The sequence below is a fragment of the Pteronotus mesoamericanus genome, unplaced genomic scaffold, assembly GCF_021234165.1.
Source record: "Pteronotus mesoamericanus isolate MK-2021 breed Mesoamerican mustached bat unplaced genomic scaffold, CSHL_Meso_final contig_73, whole genome shotgun sequence".
NCBI lineage: Eukaryota > Metazoa > Chordata > Mammalia > Chiroptera > Mormoopidae > Pteronotus > Pteronotus mesoamericanus.
Genome location: NW_026555245.1, coordinates 4,407,524 through 4,427,336, shown reverse-complemented (window position 1 = coordinate 4,427,336; position 19,813 = coordinate 4,407,524). Strand labels below are relative to the sequence as shown.

General features: G+C 35.1%; 1 protein-coding gene across 3 annotated transcripts; it reads left to right on the top strand.

Annotated features, from left to right (window-relative positions):
- The first annotated feature begins 88 nt into the window (after window positions 1–88).
- Window positions 89–18,002, top strand: RMI1 (RecQ mediated genome instability 1). Of its 3 annotated transcripts, none has more exons than XM_054582963.1 (4): window positions 89–102; window positions 5,069–5,127; window positions 15,147–15,243; window positions 16,101–18,002. In XM_054582963.1, the coding sequence occupies exon 4, from the start codon at window positions 16,131–16,133 to the stop codon at window positions 17,979–17,981; it is 1,851 nt and encodes a 616-aa protein (XP_054438938.1). In that variant the 5' UTR covers window positions 89–102; window positions 5,069–5,127; window positions 15,147–15,243; window positions 16,101–16,130; the 3' UTR covers window positions 17,982–18,002. The 3 variants fall into 3 exon arrangements, with proteins under 3 accessions (XP_054438938.1, XP_054438937.1, XP_054438939.1); XM_054582962.1 differs by lacking the exon at window positions 89–102 and adding an exon at window positions 1,964–2,327; XM_054582964.1 differs by lacking the exons at window positions 89–102; window positions 5,069–5,127; window positions 15,147–15,243 and adding an exon at window positions 15,515–15,572.
- The last annotated feature ends 1,811 nt before the right edge of the window (window positions 18,003–19,813 follow it).

Sequence of the window (19,813 nt, the reverse complement as noted above, 5' to 3'; positions counted from 1 at the left end):
AAGAGGCAAAATAGAGTTAGGGAGCGCTGCGGTGCGGTTTCCGTTTTCAGAGTCGCGCGGCGCGGGAACTGCTGTTCCGCGAGGGGAAGGCGGGATTCCCAGGTCGGTGCTAGGCCAAGACGAGTTCCCCCTTCTCCACAGTCCACACTGTGTCCTCCCTTCCTGCACGTACCCCCTTACCGCCGGGCTGCGGGGCGAGCTGCGGGTCGGTAAGTGCAGCCCGCCCACTGGCCTGGCCCTCACCGTGGAAACCAGCTATTTGTAACAGGCCGCTACGCCCATCAGGCGTGGCCCGGGCGAGGGGCGCAGCTGGCGGTCGGCTCGGGCAGGATCCCGAGAGACGCGGGTGGGTCCGCCAGGTTGTGGCGGTGAGCCGCAGAGTCTTCGAGAACTTGTCTTTTTGGACGTACGTTGAGCCAGTACACCCGGGAATGTCCAAACGACTTTACAGGGCTGTCTGTTATGAAGAGGCCTTTCGTTCTTTCCCTCTCTTTTCTGTCTTTTTGTTAATGGGGACTGTACTGCAAGTATTTTGTAGTGTCGCTGCACTTTATCTGAAAAATTCTTGGAAGTAGTATTACATTCATCCCAAATGAATACAAACATCTAAATACGTTTAGACACCCTCGTTCTGTTTGTTCAACTTTAAAAATCCTACCGCATGTCAGGGTATGCGGCAATGACCAAAACATCAAAAACCTTGTCCGCCAATGTTACCGTTTTAGCGTATTCATATTACAGTACTTGCTTTGTGTCCGGCTTTCGTACGGTCTCTGAACTAAGCTTTGATGATTTCTTTTGTTAAAATCGCCCCGAATCGTGATAAACCCGGGAAATCGCCAGGCTCGGTTGTACCCAGTTTTCACAACATGACTCTGCAACCCTCCAGTCTTCCTCCAAAACCCCAAACTCACATTGAAGGTTAAAGGTGTTCTAATTTATACGTAAAGCTAAATCCGCTAATAGGAGAACACACGTATATATGTATATATTTATGACAAGTTTGTGCTGATTCATTGCATTGGAACTTTAATAATCTGCAAAGTAGATGTAATCAGCATCTTTTTTAAATGGCTATGATTTCGTCTATCCTTCATCTTTTACTTGCCTAATTAGGAAGAAAACTCTCGTTAGGGAGAACTGAGCACTTCGTGAAGCACCATTTACTGGCTGGGAGGATAGTTAACACTGTTAGAGCATAGTTAGTGTTTGGGATTGTGGAGTTTATAAAAGGTCTCTTTAAGGGGTAAAATGCAGTTTTTCTAATGGGTCCCACCACGAAGAATACATTATAAGTCTTGTTGAGAGGTAAAACTTAACTCGCATTTTGATTCCATGATACATGGTTTAAGATTTTTATTAAGTGTTGAAGAATCTATGAGCATATGTGGGCGTTGGGAAACGTGGATTGTAGAGATTTAATCTGCCAGTTTAGGATTTGCAACATTTAAATGAATCTATCATTTAAAATCTGGGACATTTCACTAACACTAATGGGCACATATAGGGATATGTACTAATGATGTTTTCTTTCAAACTGGTATTTCTATTGCAGCCATCATTTTCTGTGATGAGTGATGAGCAGGAATGCAAAGTAAGCCCTATCCAGGAACTCCTTCCAATTTTACTGCCTTCTGACTGGACTTAACTGGTGAAAGCTACTACCTTTTCTAGATGCCATTATTGGATTTTTTTCCCACTTGTGTTCTTCATTACCTCTTATAATTTACATTTTAAGTTTACTCTATAAATTACAGGAAAAGTCTGTCTTTTCATCATCCTTTCATCCTCTAGTGTTTTTAGCCAAACTATAGTATACCATCTATATTGAGACATTCAATGGTTACTGTTTGTGTAATTGTATGATCATTTTGCACTCCCAAGTGGATTCAGAGCTAGTGTTACTTAGGTTTGGGATTTACTTTAAATAAGATAATAGAAATGAGATTGTACACCATCTGGCTGGATGGTTATTTAAAATATTATAGCTAATATTTCTTGGATTCCCCACCCCGTGTTAAATCTTGTGTTAGTAGTTTAATGCTTATTACAGTTCTGTGGATATGTTGTGGTTATCTTTGTTTTATGGATGAAGAAATTAAGACTAAGAGAAGTTAAAGAATATGTCTGAGGTCACATAGCAGAGTTGGGATTCAAACTCCTAAACCTATTCTCCTCCTGTTTTTTATCTTACAGTAGGTTATGGAAGATCCACAAATAGCCCCACTGATTACTTCTTTATGATTTCAGTCATTACATATAATTCTCCCCCTAATTTTCAGAAAATACCTTCTCAAAATTTTGGGATTACCTAGAAGTTATTCCAAGTGAGTTAAAACACAGATTACCTTTACTTTGTAGATGCAGATAGTGGAAACATGGAGTGATTATGATTTAAATATTTGTTACTGCTTTTAAGTATCAGTTATTGGTTGAATGCCATATGCAGTGCCCAAAAGAATGGTGCTTCTGCCACTTTTTCTGTTTTTTAAAAATTGAAATATGTGAGGCTGTCTGAAAAATAATTTATAAATTAAATATGCTTGTCTTAGTGGTAAATGATAGAATTTTCCTACTGTATTCTCTTTCTGCTCAGTTCCTACAGTCAAGATCTAGAATTACTGTGGTCAGCCAAGTTTACCAAGCACAAAATATCAGTCAATTTGTTAAACATTTTTTTTATGATTGTAAAATTAGTGGGGATTAAGATTTATGTAGTTTTATATCTTGTCTCTCGTTACAAAATGAAATATGAACATGTATTAAATAGTCCTTTAAAATGTTTTTATAAGATGCTTGTTACCTTCCATTCTATAGATTGTTTCTGTTTTCCTATTTTTCCACACTACAAAAACAATGATAAACACTCTGGTACATAAATTTTTGTCTTCATTCCTGATTGTTTTCTAAATATTAATTTTGGAAAGTAAAAAGTAGATCATATGATATTAGTATTTCTTATGTACAATTTAAAAAGCATATATTTTCGAGGATTAGGGGCTGATTTTTGGGTATAGCAGATGGGAGGCCATGCTGCCCTGGCTAACATCTTCCCTCTGAGTTGCTTCTCCCTTCAGTAACTATGGTTACTCAATTTCTTGAGAAAAGGAGGAACAAAAACCTTAGGAATTCTCTAAAGGAGAAGATGCAAGTAATGGAATACTGAATTACGGAGGGGCTCAGTTATTGAAACCCAGTCTAAATATTATAGATCCCACATGATAACACTTTTTCCATTTGATTAAACATTTAATAAATCTTTTTTTGTAATAGAAATAATTCTATTATACACAGAATTTTTTAAATTACATTTGTTATTCCATGCAGCTGTGGGGAGATCAATATACCTTCCACTCACTCACTTTGCTGTTAAATGAAGAATTCTGTGTAACAAATGTGCATTTAGCAGTTTTTCCTCCAAAGTTCTTGACTTTTTGGTAAAATATATTAGCTGTATTTGAGTGGTTGCACAATGTTAAATATCTCTTAACACATTTCTTTTTAAAGGTCTTGGTTATTTTTTGAGGTTTTAGTCATTGGCAATTTTTTTTTTTTGCCTAGTTTTGATAATATTATTATAAAATTATAGGATGTAGTTAGCTCCAGAAGTAGAGATTCAAATCATAGAGGGTAGTACTTGGAGCGAATTATTAATTAGTACTGCCACACATTAATAGAACAATTTAGTTATGGTTTAGTTAGCAGTGTTTTCTCAGATTTTGTCCCAACTGTCTTTTGAAAGTTTTGTCACTCGCCATGTTCAACATCACAAACAAGTGCATGTTCGAAATAGATTTAAAAAACTTAAAAAGTAAATGCATACATAAGCCTTAAAATATGTTATATTTTTGAAAATGTATAATGAAGGAAAAGTATTACTTAACCATAACGTTGTTTTGAAGCTGTCGTAAAGATAGATGCAATAGGTGATGCTGAGTTTTTTCTTTCACTTGATTTTGTAAATGAAATAATTTGGAATGCACTAGGTGAGCTTGTCATTTAAATGAAATTCGAGAAGTCTTTATTTTAATAGAATAGTGCTTTTATAGAATAGCCATTTATGAGTAAGTTTTGCATGTAAGTGGGTTTTATATATAAAAGAGGACCGGCTATATATATACTACTATATTTTCTTTCCACGTAAGTCAACAGGGTCTAGAAAAAGGCATAGGAATGGAGACTAGCAGAATTTAAGTTCTATTTCTAGGTCTGCTCCTAGGTATGGTCTTCATATCTTAATCTTCATGCCTCAATTTCATTTTCTCAAATAGGTGATAATACTTACCTATGATAAATTATTATTTTGAAATTTAGGTAATAGCTGCAGATGTAAAAGTATTTTGCAAAAAGTTGACAGTTTTATAAATAAGAGATTTTAATTTTTATTTTCAGCAAACCCTGTGTTTATATAGCTGTACCTGCTGGAATTATAGGATTAATATCTGAAATTCATCCTTGTTCATTTCATTTTCTGTCTAGCCTTGACATTTTCATTCACAACTTGGCTTTCTTCCTTTTTTACTGTTTCTTCCCTAGTCCTAGAAGTATCAACAGTATTATCTCCTAGTATTTAATAGATTCATGCAGAAAATAGCATTTGTGTTATATGGTTGCTTATAATTCAGGGGTATATACTGTACCCAGAGTTATTTATAGTACAAAGTATTTTGCAAGCAACTGAATTGTTATTGTGGCATTTATACTTGATACCTCACTTACACAATTTTTAACTATTCAAAGCACAGCTTTGTCCTGATTTCAGTTTATTTACTGACTGTCATCACATTACTACACCTTGGGAAATTATGCTAAGGCCATTTGCCAGTACAGTATTGTTTAAATTTTAGGGAGGAAATAGGTTACTAAATGAGCTCCCTTAAGAGCCATGGATCTTGTATAACTTTTGAGGTAAAAAAAATAACAGATAGCACTTTGGAATCTTAGATTATACAAATATAGTTATTTTAGTCTAGAAGCCTCTAAGTTGTGGCTTCATGGAATTGTGCTTGGAGGTTTTAACATGCCTTTATTTGAACTAATTTCATATTTTGATGTTATTTTGTTTTAGGTCTATCTTTTAAGCATACAGCTGGATTTGGTTTATTCAATTTGAGAGTATCTTAACGGGTGAGTTGATCTATTTTCATTATGATTGCTAACATATTTAGACTTATTTCTACCATCTTAGTTTCTATTTATTGCGCTTGCCTGCTCCTTTTGTGCCTTCTGTTGGATTGTTTTCTTTATTCTGTGTTTTCCACAGCAAGTTTGAAAGGTAGTTGGGATATCCTATTCTTTTGGTGTTTGTCTTCAGCTTCTGTTGGGCATAATTTACATTCAGTAAAATTCATATTTTCTTTCATGTATAGTTCTGAGTTTTGACAAACATATAGTCACATCACATCATTATCATCATATTTTGATGTGTATAATGCACACCCATGTTTTTGGCCCAAGCTTTCAGGAAAAAAATCTTCTAATTTTTAATTCAATTATTTATTTATTTATATTTAGAAACAAGACCAATGATCACATTCCAGGGTATTATTTTGCATATGGATATTGTTTTTGCTTTCTAGAGTTATACTTCTAACACGTAAGCATAAGTAAAATAATTACAAACATTTATATAGATACAGAATTAGTACTACCCCATGTATAATGTGCATCCTTACTTTTCCCTCAAAAATTTGAGCAAAAAAGTGCACATTATACATGGCAAAATATGGTACATAGTCTTTGCCTGTCTTCTTTCACTTAGCATACCACATTTGACATTATCTTAGTCTATTTGGGTTATTCTAACAAAATACCATAAACTGGGTGGTATGAACAACAGAGATTTATGTCTCTGGAGGCTGGGAAGGCCAAGATCAAGGCAATGGTAGATTTGGTGGGTGTCTGGTGAGGACACATTTCCTGGTTCATGGATGACCATCTTTTTATTGTAACCTCCCATGGCGGAAAGGGCAAGGCAGTTCTGTGGAGAGGGGGTTCTCTTTTATAAGAGTTCATAGCTCTTTCATGAGAGTTTTATCCTCATGACCTAATCATGCCCCAAAGACCCCACCTCTTAATACCATCACATTGGGCGTTAGGATTTCAATATAAGAATTTGAGGGGGAGGACACAGTCTACAGCAACATTCATCCATGTTATTGCATCTGTTGTAGTTTATTCATTTCAGTTATGGATAGTATTTCATTGTAATGCTATAGTACAATTTGTTTATCCATTCACCAGTTGAAAGACATGTGAGTTGTTGCCAGATTTGGTGATTATGAATAAAGCTGCTATAAACATTCACATACAGTTTTTTAATGAGTGTAAGATTTTGTTTTTCTTGAGTAAATACCTAGTAATATGATTACTGGGTTGTATGGTATAGGTGAATATTTAACTTTCTAAGAAAATGCTAATGTTTTTCTTTCTAAGAAACTGCTAAATTATTTTCCAAAGTGGCTCTGCCATTTTGCATTCCCACTAGTAAACATGAGAATTTCAGTACTTGGTATTGTCAGTTGTTTTTATTTTAACTATGCTAATAGATGTGTAGTTCATATTGTGATTTGAATTTTGCATTTCCCTAATGTCTAATCATATTGAGCATCTTTTAATGTGCTTACTTGCCATCTGCATATTTTTGGTGAAATGTCTATTGAAATCTTTTGCCCACTTTATTTTTTACTTTTTCTTTAAGATTTTATTTATTTATTTTTAGAGAGAGCCCACAACTTAGGCATGTGCCCTGACTGGGAATCAGACTGGCAACGTTTTGGTTTGCAGGCCCGTGCTCAATCCACTGAGCCACACCAGTCAGGGCTCTTTTGCTCATTTTAAAATTAGTTGTCTTTTTTTAAAATTGAATTTTAGAATTCTTTATATATTCTGGATATAAATCTTTTGTCCATTATGTGCTTATCTCAGTCTGGCTTGTCTTTTTGTGTGTATGTGTGCTTGTCTTTATACTCTTTAAAAATTCTTTTTTAATTTATTGATATGAGAGAGAGAGAGAGAGGTGGGGAGGGGGGCAGGAAGAGGGAAAGAAAGAGAAAGAAAGAGAAAGGGAAACAGAAACATTAATTGGTTGCTTCCTGTGTGTACCCTGACTCAGGATCTGGATGGAACCTGCAACCTTGCTGCATGGGGGACAATGCTCTAATCAACTGAGCCACCCAGCCAGGGCCTTAAAAGCACTTTAGCAGTATGCTAGGGGGCCATTTTAAACAGTGAAATCATCAATAAAAAAGCACCAAAGTGCAAACAATGTGATACTAAATAGAGCATGAAATAAACACTTGGATCTGGCTAACTCATTTATCAGGTCCTAACAGTTTTTTTGTGCATTCCTTGGCATTTTCTTCATAAACATGCATGTCATCTACAAATAGGGGTAATTTTTTTTTCTTTTTATTCCCCTCTTCTTCCTTCTTGAGTTTCCCACTTACTGTAGTAAAAAATAAAAAACAACATAAATTTACCCTCTTCACAATTTTTAAATATACATTATGGTATTGTATAGCAGATCTCTGGAACTTGGTTATCTTGCATGAATGAAATTTTGCGTCCATTGAACAACTTCTCTTTCTTCCTTCCCTCAGCCTCTGGCAACGCAACCACAATTCTACTTTATATTTTTATGAGTTTGAGTTCTTTAGATACCTCACGTAAGTGGAATTATGGAGTATTTTTGTGATCAGCTTATTTCACTTAGCATAATGTCTTTAAGGTTGATCCATGTTATAGCATATGACAGAATTTCCTTTTTTTTTAAGGCTGAATAATATTCTTCTGTGTATATACCACATTTTCTTTATCCATTCATCTGTTGATGGACATTAAGGTTGCTCCCACATCTTGCCTATTGTGAATAATGCTGCAGCAAATGTGGGTGTGCAAACATCTTTTTGAGATTCTGTTCTCAGTTCTATTGGATATAAAATCAGAAGTGGGATTGCTGGGTTATATAGTAGTTCTGGTTTTCATTTTTTGAGGAATCTCCATAGTGGCTGCACCATTTTACACTGCCCACCAACACTGTGCAAGAGTTCCACAACCATGCCTCATTGTGGTTTTAATTTGCATTACTCTTTCGGTTAGTGATGGTGAGTGTCTTTTTATATGCTTTTTGGCCATTTGTATGTCTTCGTTGGAGAGATGGCTGTTTTAGTCCTTTGTCTATTTTTAAATTGGGTGATTTATTTTTTTTGTTGAGTTGAGGAATTCTTTACATGTTCTGGATATTTACCACTCATCAGAAATATGGTTTGCAAATATTTTCTCCCTTTCTTTTGGTTACTTTTTCACTGTTGTTTCCTTTGCTGTAGAGTTCTTAAGTTTGATGCAGCCCTATTTGTCTATCTTTCTTTAGTTACCTGTGTTTTTGTCACCTGTGGTTTTTTTTAATATCAAAGAAATCACTGACTGTTGCAATATCATGAACTTTTCTTCTGCGTTTTCTCCTAGGAGTTTTATAGTTTCAGGTCTTAACATTTAGATCTGTAATCCATTTTGAGTTAAGTTTTGAATATGGTATAAGGTAGGGGTCCATTCTTGCTTGTGGGTATCTAGTTTTTCCAACACCTTTTTTTGAAGAGACTGTCCTTTCCCCATTGTGTAATCTTGGCACTCTTGCTGAAAATAATTTGATATTATATGTGAAGGCTTATTTCTGGACTCTATTCTGTTCCATTGGCCTATATGTCTTTCTTAATGCTATTTTTTTCTATTTTAATTTGTATACTTTTAATTTCTTTTTCTGTCTTTTGCACTGATACAGTCCTTCCAGTCCAATGTTGAAATGTTGAAAGTGAACATTTTTGCCTTATTCCTGATCTTAGGGGGAAAGCATTTTGTCTTTTATACCTTTAATTTTTAAATATAAGTACTCTTGTACTCTTTTATTCATTGCTAACAGAAGAAATGAAAAACTCAGTAATATACATGAAAGTTAGTAAGAAAATCTCCCCCCAAAATTAAACACCAGTACAAAGAAATTAGTGGAATGTAGAAGATCAAAGAAAATAAAAATTTTATATATATGTATCACTTAAAATATCAAACTTTAAAGAATAATTTTGAAAAATAGCAACCCTCTGCCCTCATCCTTTGTCCCCTTTCCCTAGAGGCAACCACTTTCAACATTTGTAGCTGATTCTTTTTTTGTGTTTACTTCTATAGCTCTGGAAGCAATGCAAATATTGATACTTGATATTCCAGTATTAGGCATTACTCTATTGACTTTCATTACAGAGATGAGGATTAATCTCTTCCCGAATATTTCTTACTCCTCCTGCCTTCACCCTCGTACATAATTGTCCGTCTTGCTATTTTACCTCTGTATAGTTATGTTAAAGTTTTTGTCAGGTTAGTATTCAGCGTGTATATTATTATGACTAGGTATGTGTTATTTACAACTAAGCCATGTAGTATACAAATAGTACTTTTTCTCTCCTGTTAGATATTTTGTTTTCTCTTAAGTTGTCTTTTTCTTTTTTTCTCTTAGTTTTCTGTATTTTTTCATTAGTTCAATTCCTAACTCCTCCAGTTAGTTAAATCTCTTGTACACTGAGATGCATCAATGCTTCAACTAACAGGTATAAACCAAGAAAGAGAAAGACATGACATCCTGGGTCTTACACAATTTCTTCTTAAAAAATAATTTCCTCTGAGGTCTTCTGGGCTGTTTGTCTTTACATCCTACAAATACCCTTTACTGTAATGTTTTGCCTCTCTTTTGTGCAAGGTTGAGAATATTGTGCCTTCTTCTTTCTTGTTTTATTCTTCTATTGTGTTAAAATTCACCCTCCATTACAAAAGTTGTTTTGTATAATGCTGATCTGAAAATGCTTTTATTTCATTGTCATTCTTGATTGATGCTTTCCTGGGTAGAGATTTATTGGATGGGAATAATTTTCATTCAGAAATTTGAAGGAATTGCTCATTTACTTTATAGCTTCCATTGAGAAATCTAAAGCTATTTTCATTCCTTATACCCTGCATGTGACCTATTTGTTGTTTGTTTTCCCTTTCTGGAAGCTTGCAGAATCTTTTTCTGTTTTCTAAAATTTATAAAGGCATGCATTGTTTTATGTCTATTTTTATTTATTGTGTTGGGTCCTTTAAATCTGGAAGCTTTTGTCTTTAAGTTATAAATTTTCCTAAATTTGTTTCTTTGATTATTGCCCTTCCATTCCCCCTTATTTCATGGACTTCCTTGTACTGATGTTTTACTTTTCAAAGAAATTTTATTATTTTCCATCATCCTACTGTTTTTCATTTCTGTGATTATATTTTAAATTTCTAAGAGTTGTTACATTTTTGTCCTATGAATTCTCCTTCTTATAGCATTCTTAATTCATGGGTATGATGTCTTTGCTCTCTGAGGATATTAATGATAGCTTTTTTGAAGTTCTTGTCTCCTTTCATGATCACTTCATTGCAATTTTTTCTCTTTGTTATGATTTCTTTTTAGAGGCTTTTCTCAAATATCTTGACATAATTATGAGTGGGAAATCAGAAAGAAAGCTGATTGGAACTCTGAGTTTGCTGATACAGTCTCAGAAAGACTTTAATTAGAGAACCTCTCCTCTTAGTACAGATTTCTAGGTCTTGTCTTTGTTAGGGTGGTAAGGTTGTCCAAAGAAAGGTGTTTTAGTCTCCTAGGAGAGTGTAGGCCTAGTCAGTCCTATTTCTTGGAGTTTTGTGGAAGAAGAGAATAGCGTGTGTTCAGCATTTAGTGTTTAAGAGTTAATTTGTTCTAATTTCAGTGTAGTACCTTCAACTGTCCTCTGGTGTCCCCCAGTCTAAAGAGCCTCTGATTTAGAAGATAAAATTAACAGTCTCACTGATGTGGGATGAGGACACCACAGTCTTAATGTCTTAAAGAATCTTCTATCAGTCATGTTTTTAGAGTGTCCTTTACTTCCAAATGAATGTGGTGTTGCCTTTTGTCGGTTCTGGCTTTTAAATAAGCCATCCTTAATGGCTTAGAATTCAGCTTTCTCCTGTCTGCTTTCCAGCTTTCAAAATTTGTTGCCATTGTTTCCCCTTCCATTTTCTTTGTTCTTAAGAGTTTTTTTTTAAATTTATTTTTATTTTATTTTAAAGAGAGTGGGAGGGAGAAAGAGAGGAGGAGAAACATCTTCTTTCATGTGAGAATGAAACATCATCTGGTTTCCTCTTGCAAGCTCCCCAACTGGGGACAAAGCCCACAGCCCAGGCATGTGCCCCAACCAGGAATCAAACCAGTGACCCTTCGGTTTGTGGGATGATGCCCAACCAATTGGCCCACACTGGCCAGGACTGTTAGAGTTTTATGGAATTTTGCAAATTTGTTCTCTGGAGTTTCAGGAGGGGTTATAAAAATGGGTGTTTTACCGTTAAATACATAACTTTATATTCTATAAATTTCTAAACCTACTCTGAATCTCTATCTTCCTTGACAAAACAGGAATACCTAAACTTTCCTCTGAATTCTTTTTGTATTTTCTACATTTTTACTGTCTCAAATTTTAGATCCAACTTGCGCAATCTTAAGAATTTTTTCTGCCCTCTGTCCTTAATGTTTTGCCATTTGCCATGCTATATTTGCTTGTGGATTTTTAAAAATGCTGCTTAGTGCTTAGTAGTATTGGGGTTTTCCAGCCCAGAGAATTATATCTTTCTTGACTTTCAGGAAAATTTCAATATTATTATTTTTTGCTTATTTTAACTTTTATTTATCCCCCACCCCCTTTTTTTGAGAAATAATTGACATACAGGGTCTGGCAGAAGTAAGGACTGCTTGAGTGTGGTTGGTAGGGTAATAATATGGGAGTAATAATTTATAGTTTCAATTTGGACATTTCGCCTGAAATGTCATATGGTGTGCGTAAAGAGGCATCATTTCTGCTGGACCCTGTACATCACTGTATAAGTGATGGTTTGAAATGATTTTCACAGTAGGTTTAGTGAGCATCTATCACCTCACATAGATATAATTTAAAAAAAAAGAAAAAATAGTTGTCTTTGTAATGAGAACTCTTAGGATATACTCTCTTAACTTTCTTAACATCTCATACAGCAGTGTTAACTATGTTAGGTATATATACATCATGATGAATATAGTTACATCCCTAGTATTTATAACTGGAAATTTGTACTTTTTGAACACCTTCAACCATTTTTTAATTATTATTGAATTTTGAGAGAGAGAGAAAGAAAGAGAAAAAGAAACAATGATTTGCTGTTCCACTTATTCATGCAATCATTTGTTGATTCTTGTATGTACCCTAACCCGGGATCCAACCTGCAACCTTGGCGCATTGGGACAACGCTTTATCCAACTGAACTACCCGGCCAGGGCCCAACTGATTATCTTTTAAAAACATATTTCCTCCCCCTCTTCTAGTTTTTCCTCTTGAAACTGTGATTATCTTCCCTACGTAGCTTTTTAAAATTTTCTTTTCTTCTTAAATCTTTCTTTATACTCTGTTCTGGCTAAATTCCAATGCATAAGCTCCTCTTCATTTGTTTTTATTCTGTTGTTTATCCCATCTTTTCAACTTTTAATTTCAGAGGCTGTTTCCCATTTCTGAGATTTCCAATCGATGCTTTTCATAAATGGCTTTATTGTTTAATTATCTTTTCAAGTATATTAGTCTCATTTTGAAAGTATATTTAGTGTGCTCAAAGGGATTTTTAAAACCATTGAAGATTTTTTATTTAAAAAAATTTCTTTCCAGGTGAAAATTCTCCTGTTTGTTTTGTCTGCTGATGTGGCTCATGGTAGTAATTTTCCTCAAGTATATCATAATTTTAGTTTGAGAGCTCATTTTGGATAAGCGTTTTCCCCATGTGTTTTTTTCTTTCGTGTGGTTTTGGGGTTGCTTTCAGCCTGATCCTCTGGCCGGAGTAGTGCTAGGTCAGCTGTTTCACAAGGGGTTTGAGCTTTTAACTTGATGCAAATAGTCTACTTCTGGACCATACTATGTATACTATACATGTTATGTAGGCCCTATTTACTGGCCCACAAAGATCTTACTCTTTTTTTATTGAGTATAGCTGTATATTAAAAGTTTTATTTCCTGTATATCCTTCTAAAGTTTCTTTATCTATATACAAAGAAATATGAATATGCTTATTTTCCTTTCTTTTGTATGTAAAAGTTGGTACACAATGTTTTTGTTTCCTTAGCAATGATAGGAAATACTTCCACTTAAATCAGAAAGCTAGTGTAGAGATTGTTGGTTTATTTGTTATAGAGACACGTGGATTTGACTTGTCATGGTTTATTTTCATTATAGTGGCCAGGGACTTTTCCCTACCTTGGAATTTTTACATTGTTTTTCATATATATCATTAAAAAAAAAAATCTGTACTTTCAATCATTTTCTTCAGTGTAAAGATTCACCAGCTCAGTAATTTTAATGACCTTCTTTACTCCTTTAACATGTTACTCATGTAATTCTCACATCGGCTGTACTACTTTAAATTTTAATCATGTGTTAAATTAATAATATGACCACTTGTTTACGGTGACAGAGTGTGTAAGTGAAAAGTGATTGGTACCACATTTGTACTCTGAACCACTGGATTATTTACTGGCTCTCCTAGCTCTTTTAAATTTTTTTTTTACATGATAAAGAATTTTCACTTTTAACTAATAACATGTAACAAGTTCTTAAGTTGTCATCTAGTAATTTTGCATAAGGGAATCTAAAAGCAGCCCAAACAGTTCTGTTCATTGTTCTAATCCTTAGCCAGAAAGTATTATTTTAAGGCTTCCTGTTGCTTAATACAGGTCACAAGTAACTATTTACTACTCATAGACAAAACCCCCGACCTTCAAGAAATGCTTAGGGGAGAAAAGATTTTAACCTCCTTTCTTTCTTCAAAGAAAAATTTTTTTTACTACATCTAAGAGAGAAAAAGTCAGTACTAAATATATATGTTGCTTGAGCTAAAAGACATAGGAAACCAGACAATGTATATACCAATTAAATTTCTAAGAAATATGAGGTAAAAATCGAAATCTTTGGATTAAGTTTTAAGTTTCTACAAAGAAGCAACATTTGCTATTCTTCATACAGCAAAGGGACTTACCATATATAGAAATAATTTAATGCCTCTTCACAAGAAATAGCTTGAGCTTTGCTAATGTTTCAGAGTCCATGAAGGATATAAAATGCTAGTCTGTGAAACAAGTACTTCTTTCTTCTCTTATTTATGTAGTAGTTTGTTTTTTTAAAGACTATTTATTTTTAGAGATAAGGATAGAGAGGGAGAGAAACATCGATGTGCAAGAGATATATCGATAGGTTGCCTCTCACATGCCCCCAGCTGGGGATCTGGCCTGCAACCCAGGCACGTGCCTTGACTGGGAATGGAACTGGCAACCTCTTGATTCGCAGGCTGGCACTCTATCCACTGAGCCACACCAGCAAGGGCTATGTCGTAGTTTTCATGGATTTCTTGCTGAAGTCATAGGCAAGACATAAGGTTACCCAGGACTTCACCCTTCTTCTGCCAGAAAGTAGGTCTGGAGGATTGTCTTCTTGTTATCTTCCTTCACCTCAGTGCTGCCACTGCCATGGGATCCCAGAGCCCCAGCTTCCTTGGCCTTGAACTCTTTCTCCCTCTGCAGGCGATGCTATTTAATTTCAGCCAGAGCTGCTTTGGCCTGGTTCAGCTTCTGTTCTCTTGTGGACCTTGGATGTCATCTGGGCAGCCTGCTTCTCTGCCTGTAGCAGCTGCTGGATTCCTTGTGACTGGCCACAGAGCTGGTGATTCTGAGGCCAGTGTGAGCGGCCTAAATGGACTGGATTTGCCCCTTAGGTCATCTGACTTAGCTGCCTAATATCTGTGTCTGGGCTGGTGCCCTTGCCCCCTGTCCTCTCCGATTTCCTTTAATTTTCATACTAGCGCATGAAGTAAGTATTAAGTAGACAAGGAAGCAAGCTAGAGTGTGGAAGTTTCTCATGGTCACTAGCTTTTTGTTCATATCACTCCAAACCTCATTTTTAAAATTGTTTATTACCTGTACTCTACCCTGGTTGATAACAGGAGCCTGAAAACCCAAGCCATCAAACTCTTGCAATCATGAAAATAGGTCAGTGATTCTTTTTGCAGCTTTGTCTTATAATGCTTACTGCTTCTTGTCTTAGCTTCCAGGGCTATTTCTGAGCAGTAGATGTTACAAGTACTCCCCTGAGCAACCAGTTCCAAGTTCTGTCATCAAATCATATGTTCCTGTTCCAAATGGTGAGTTTCTTACTGGCATATTACAACTTTTGTAAATTCTCACTTTTAGATATCTGTAGCTGTAGAAGGAAAAAATACACTCATGTGAACATAGGGTTAATTTGTCTCTACTTCTTTGCTACTGTCTTATACTGAGAAAATCATAAGTTTACTTACCTGGTATGACTATTGAAATTATTTAGCTAAACAAATAAGATGCTTTATATCAGCTCAGAGTTTATTGTTATTTGTTATAACTTTATTCTTAGATCACACATTTAAGTGCTGTATGGTCAAATTCAATGCTGCATTTTAACAGAGCATGAATCGTAGCTATGAAAATAACCTTAGTGAGTATTGTTTCTTTTTTTCTATTGCCTGAGTAATTAGGAGGCTGCTTTTATTAGACTTTAGAATATTTCTGAGACCCAAACTCAGATATTGTTTCTTAATCAAATTTTAAATTATTAAAATCTGGTTATATTAATATAATAATTACTATTTATTACATGTCTTTCATAGATCTGACATTATGCTTTACAAATGTTAATCATGTAATCCTCACAACAATTCTGTAAGATAGATGGTGGGTTGACATTTTACAGATGAAAAAACTAGGTTAGAAAAGTTAAGAAATTTATATTAGGTCAGAGAACCTAATTGGGTGAGCTACCTTTTAAACCTTTTGCTTTTCTCATTATACTATCTGCTTACTTGTGGTGTTTAAAATTTGCATATGTAAAAAATGAAAGGCTTTTAAGATGCTGAAGCAAGAAAAATCAAAGGGGTGTGGTTATGCCTGTTTTATGCATTGTCCAGAATTATAGAGACTATATTTAAGTGTACTGAATTATACTTCTTTTGTTTTTTGTTTTTAGGTAACAGATACATAATTTTTATTTAAAAGAATGAGTGTAACTAGTATTGCATTAAGAGTTGAAACCTGGCTTTTAGCTACGTGGCATGTAAAAGTACCTCTCTTGTGGCTGGAAGCATGTATTAACTGGATCCAAGAAGAAAATGATAATGTTAATTTGAGTCAGGCACGAATAAATAAACAAGTTTTTGAGCAATGGCTCCTTACTGATCTGAAAGATTTGGAGCATCCTCTTTTACCTGATGGCCTTTTAGAAGTTCCAAAAGGAGAACTGAATGGATTTTTTGCTCTGCAGATTAATTCATTGGTTGATGTAAGTCAACCTGCATATTCCCAGATACAAAAGTTGAGAGGAAAGAATACTATGAATGAACTAATTACAGCTGAAACACAAGTAACCCAAAAGCCTTGGGAAGCAAAGCCTTCACGGATGTTGATGCTACAGCTGACTGACGGAATTGTACAAGTGCAGGGAATGGAATATCAGCCTATTCCAGCTCTTCATAGTAATCTTCCTCCAGGTACAAAAATTTTGATTTACGGAATAATTTCTTTCCGCCTTGGTGTTCTCTTACTGAAACCAGAAAATGTGAAGGTATTGGGAGGAGAAGTAGATGCTCTTTTAGAGGAATATGCCCAAGAAAAAGTACTTGGAAGATTAATTGGGGAACCTGATCATACAGTTTCAGTCATACCAAATAATTCTAATCAAAGCATTCCCAGAAATACAGATGATCAAGATCTTGTGTTAGGACCTTCTGACGAAGAACTCTTGGCAAGTCTTGATGAAAATGATGAGCTTGCAGCAATTAATGCCACCTCAAATACTATTCCCACAAGACAGTCAAGTTTTGAACCAGGACTTGTTATTTCTCCAAGACCAAAGGAGAAACTGCCAAATCAATCTGTGCCTTTCACTGATGGGGAATTAGATGATTTTTCATTGGCGGAGGCCTTGCTTTTAGAAGAAGCTGCCCAGGAAGAAGAAAAAATGGAGACTAAAGAATTGCAGCCATTAACTTTGAACAGAATCACAGATGAAAATGTAGTGAGATCTTCACATAAACCTAATAGTCCGAATAATTTTTTTCTGATTTGCAAAAATGGAAACAATAATTGTGGTGAAAAAAATTTATCTGAACAAATGACTAATGAAGACAAATCTTTTAGTTGTTTAATTCCTACAGACTATAACAGTAGTGCTTTTTCAGTTCATAATAATACACCCCTATACCATGGTTTTACAAATAAAGAAAAGAACTCACAGACAGATAATAAAGTAAAACAAAGTATGAGCAGTTCAGATATACGGTCCTTAAATAATAGACTTTTAAATGATGAAATGGTTAGTTATGTATCAAAAAGGAATTCACAAATTTCTAATGAAAATGATCACTATTTTCAGAATTGTTCTTTAAGATCTTCAGAGGACAGCACTAATTCTTCCATCACCATGGATTTATATTCTCCCCCCTTTATCTATTTGTCTGTTCTAATGGCCAGCAAACCAAAGGAAGTTATAACAGTAAAAGTCAAAGCCTTTATTGTAACCTTAACTGGAAATCTCTCAAGTTCTGGTGGCATTTGGAGTATAGCAGCAAAGATTTCTGATGGTACTGCATATCTAGATGTAGACTTTGTAGATGAAATACTTACTAGTTTGATAGGGTTTTCAGTAGCAGAGATGAAAAAGTTAAAAAAAGATCCTCTTCAGTACCAAAAGTTCCAGGAAGGTTTGCAGAAATGTCAGAGAGATCTAATAGATTTGTGCTGTCTAATGACTATTTCATTTAATCCCTGCTTGTCTAAAGCAACAGTACTGGCATTAGAAGATGTTCATGTGGAACACCTTGAGAACCTAAAGAAACGATTGAATAAATAATCTACTAAAGTAGTATTAGCAAACAAGGAAATATTTAGAATTAAATTTGTCCTTTTATCTTTGAAACTTTATGTAAAAAGGACAAAGGAAGTTTCATGACTTCAATTTAATTTAAAAGTATTTAATCATGTTTGTGTTTAGTTTTTTTAATAAATTTTTTTAACAACTATTAAAGAACTTGATGATTCTGTTATTGAGAAATTTATCTTCCACTTATTTCCTTTTGTGATTTTTTAAATTTTTAAATTATATATTTTTGATTATGCTATTACAATTGTCCCAATTATTCCCCCTTTAACCCCCTTCACCTAGTACTCCCCACTCCCTCAGGCAATCCTCACACCATTTTTCGCGTTGTGAGTCACATATATACATTCTTTGGCTACTCCGTTTCCTTTACTGTACTTTACATCTCCATGGTTATTTTGTAACTACCTATTTGTACTTTGAACTGTCCTCACCTCTTCACTCCTCTCTCATCTGGCAACCATCGCAACATCTCTTTATCCATGATTCCGTCTCTGTTCTTCTTGTTTGCTCAGTTTGTTTTTTAGATTCAATTGTTGGTAGATAGGTATCTATAGCCATTTTATTGTTCATAGTTTTGATCTTTTTCTTAAATAAGCACCTTTAACATTTCATATAATAATGGTTTGTTGATGAAGAACTATAGTTTTTTCTTGCCTAGGAAGCTCTTTATCTGCCCTTCAATTCCAAATGATATCTTTGCTGGATAGATCAATATTGACTATAGGTCCCCACTTTACGTGACTTTGAATATTTCTTGCCAATCCCTTCTAGCCTGCAGTGTGTCTTTTGAGAAATCAGCTGACAATCTTATGGGAACTCCCCTGTAGGTAACTAACTGCTTTTCTCTTGCTGCTTTAAATATTCTCTTTTTATCTTTAGCCTTTGGCATTTTAATTATGATGTGACTTGGAGTGGGACCTCTTTGCATCCATCTTGTTTGGGACTCTGTGTTTCCTGGATTTGCATATCTTATTTCCTTCATCAAATTAGGGAAGTTTTCTTCTTTCTTTTTTCAAATAGAGTTCCATTTTCTTGTTCTTTGTCTTTCCCTTCTGGGACCCCTATGATGCAATTGTTGGAGTACTTGAAGTTGTCCCAGTTCCTCATTTTTTTGGATTTTTCTTTTCATTGTTCTGATTATTTTTTTCCTTCTTTATTTTCCAAATCATTGATTTGATTCTTGGCTTTATCCACTCTACTGTTGTTTCCCTGTAAAATTCAGGGATGTCCAACGTTTTGGTGTCTCTGCACTACACTGGAAGAAGAAAAATTGTCTCAGACCACATGTTAAATACATTTTGACACATAATCACAAAAAAAAAGTAATGTTTTGAGTATATTTATGGTTTTGTGTTGGGCCACATACACAGATATCCTGGGCTACCTGCTGCCTGCAGGCTGCAGGTTGGACACCTCTGCAAATTGTTCTTTATTTCAGTTAGTGTATCCTTTGTTTCTGACTGTATCTTTTTTATGGACCTCTGTTGAGGTCCTCACTTAAGTTCTTTGAGCATCCTTATAACCGGGTTTTGAACTCTGCATCTGCTAGATTGCTTATCTCTATTTTGTTTAGTTCTTTTTCTGGAGTTTGATCTGTTCTTTCATTTTGGGTATGTTTTTTTTGTCTCTTCATTCTGTCAGCCTCCCTGTGTTTGTCCCTATTAGGTAGAGCTGCTATAACTCCCTGTGTTGGTAGCGTGACCTGATGTAATAGGTGTCCTCTAGAGTCCAGTGGCACAGCCTGCCCGTCACCCAAGCTGGGTGCTTGAGGAGAGCCCTTCATGTGGGCTGAGTACACCCTC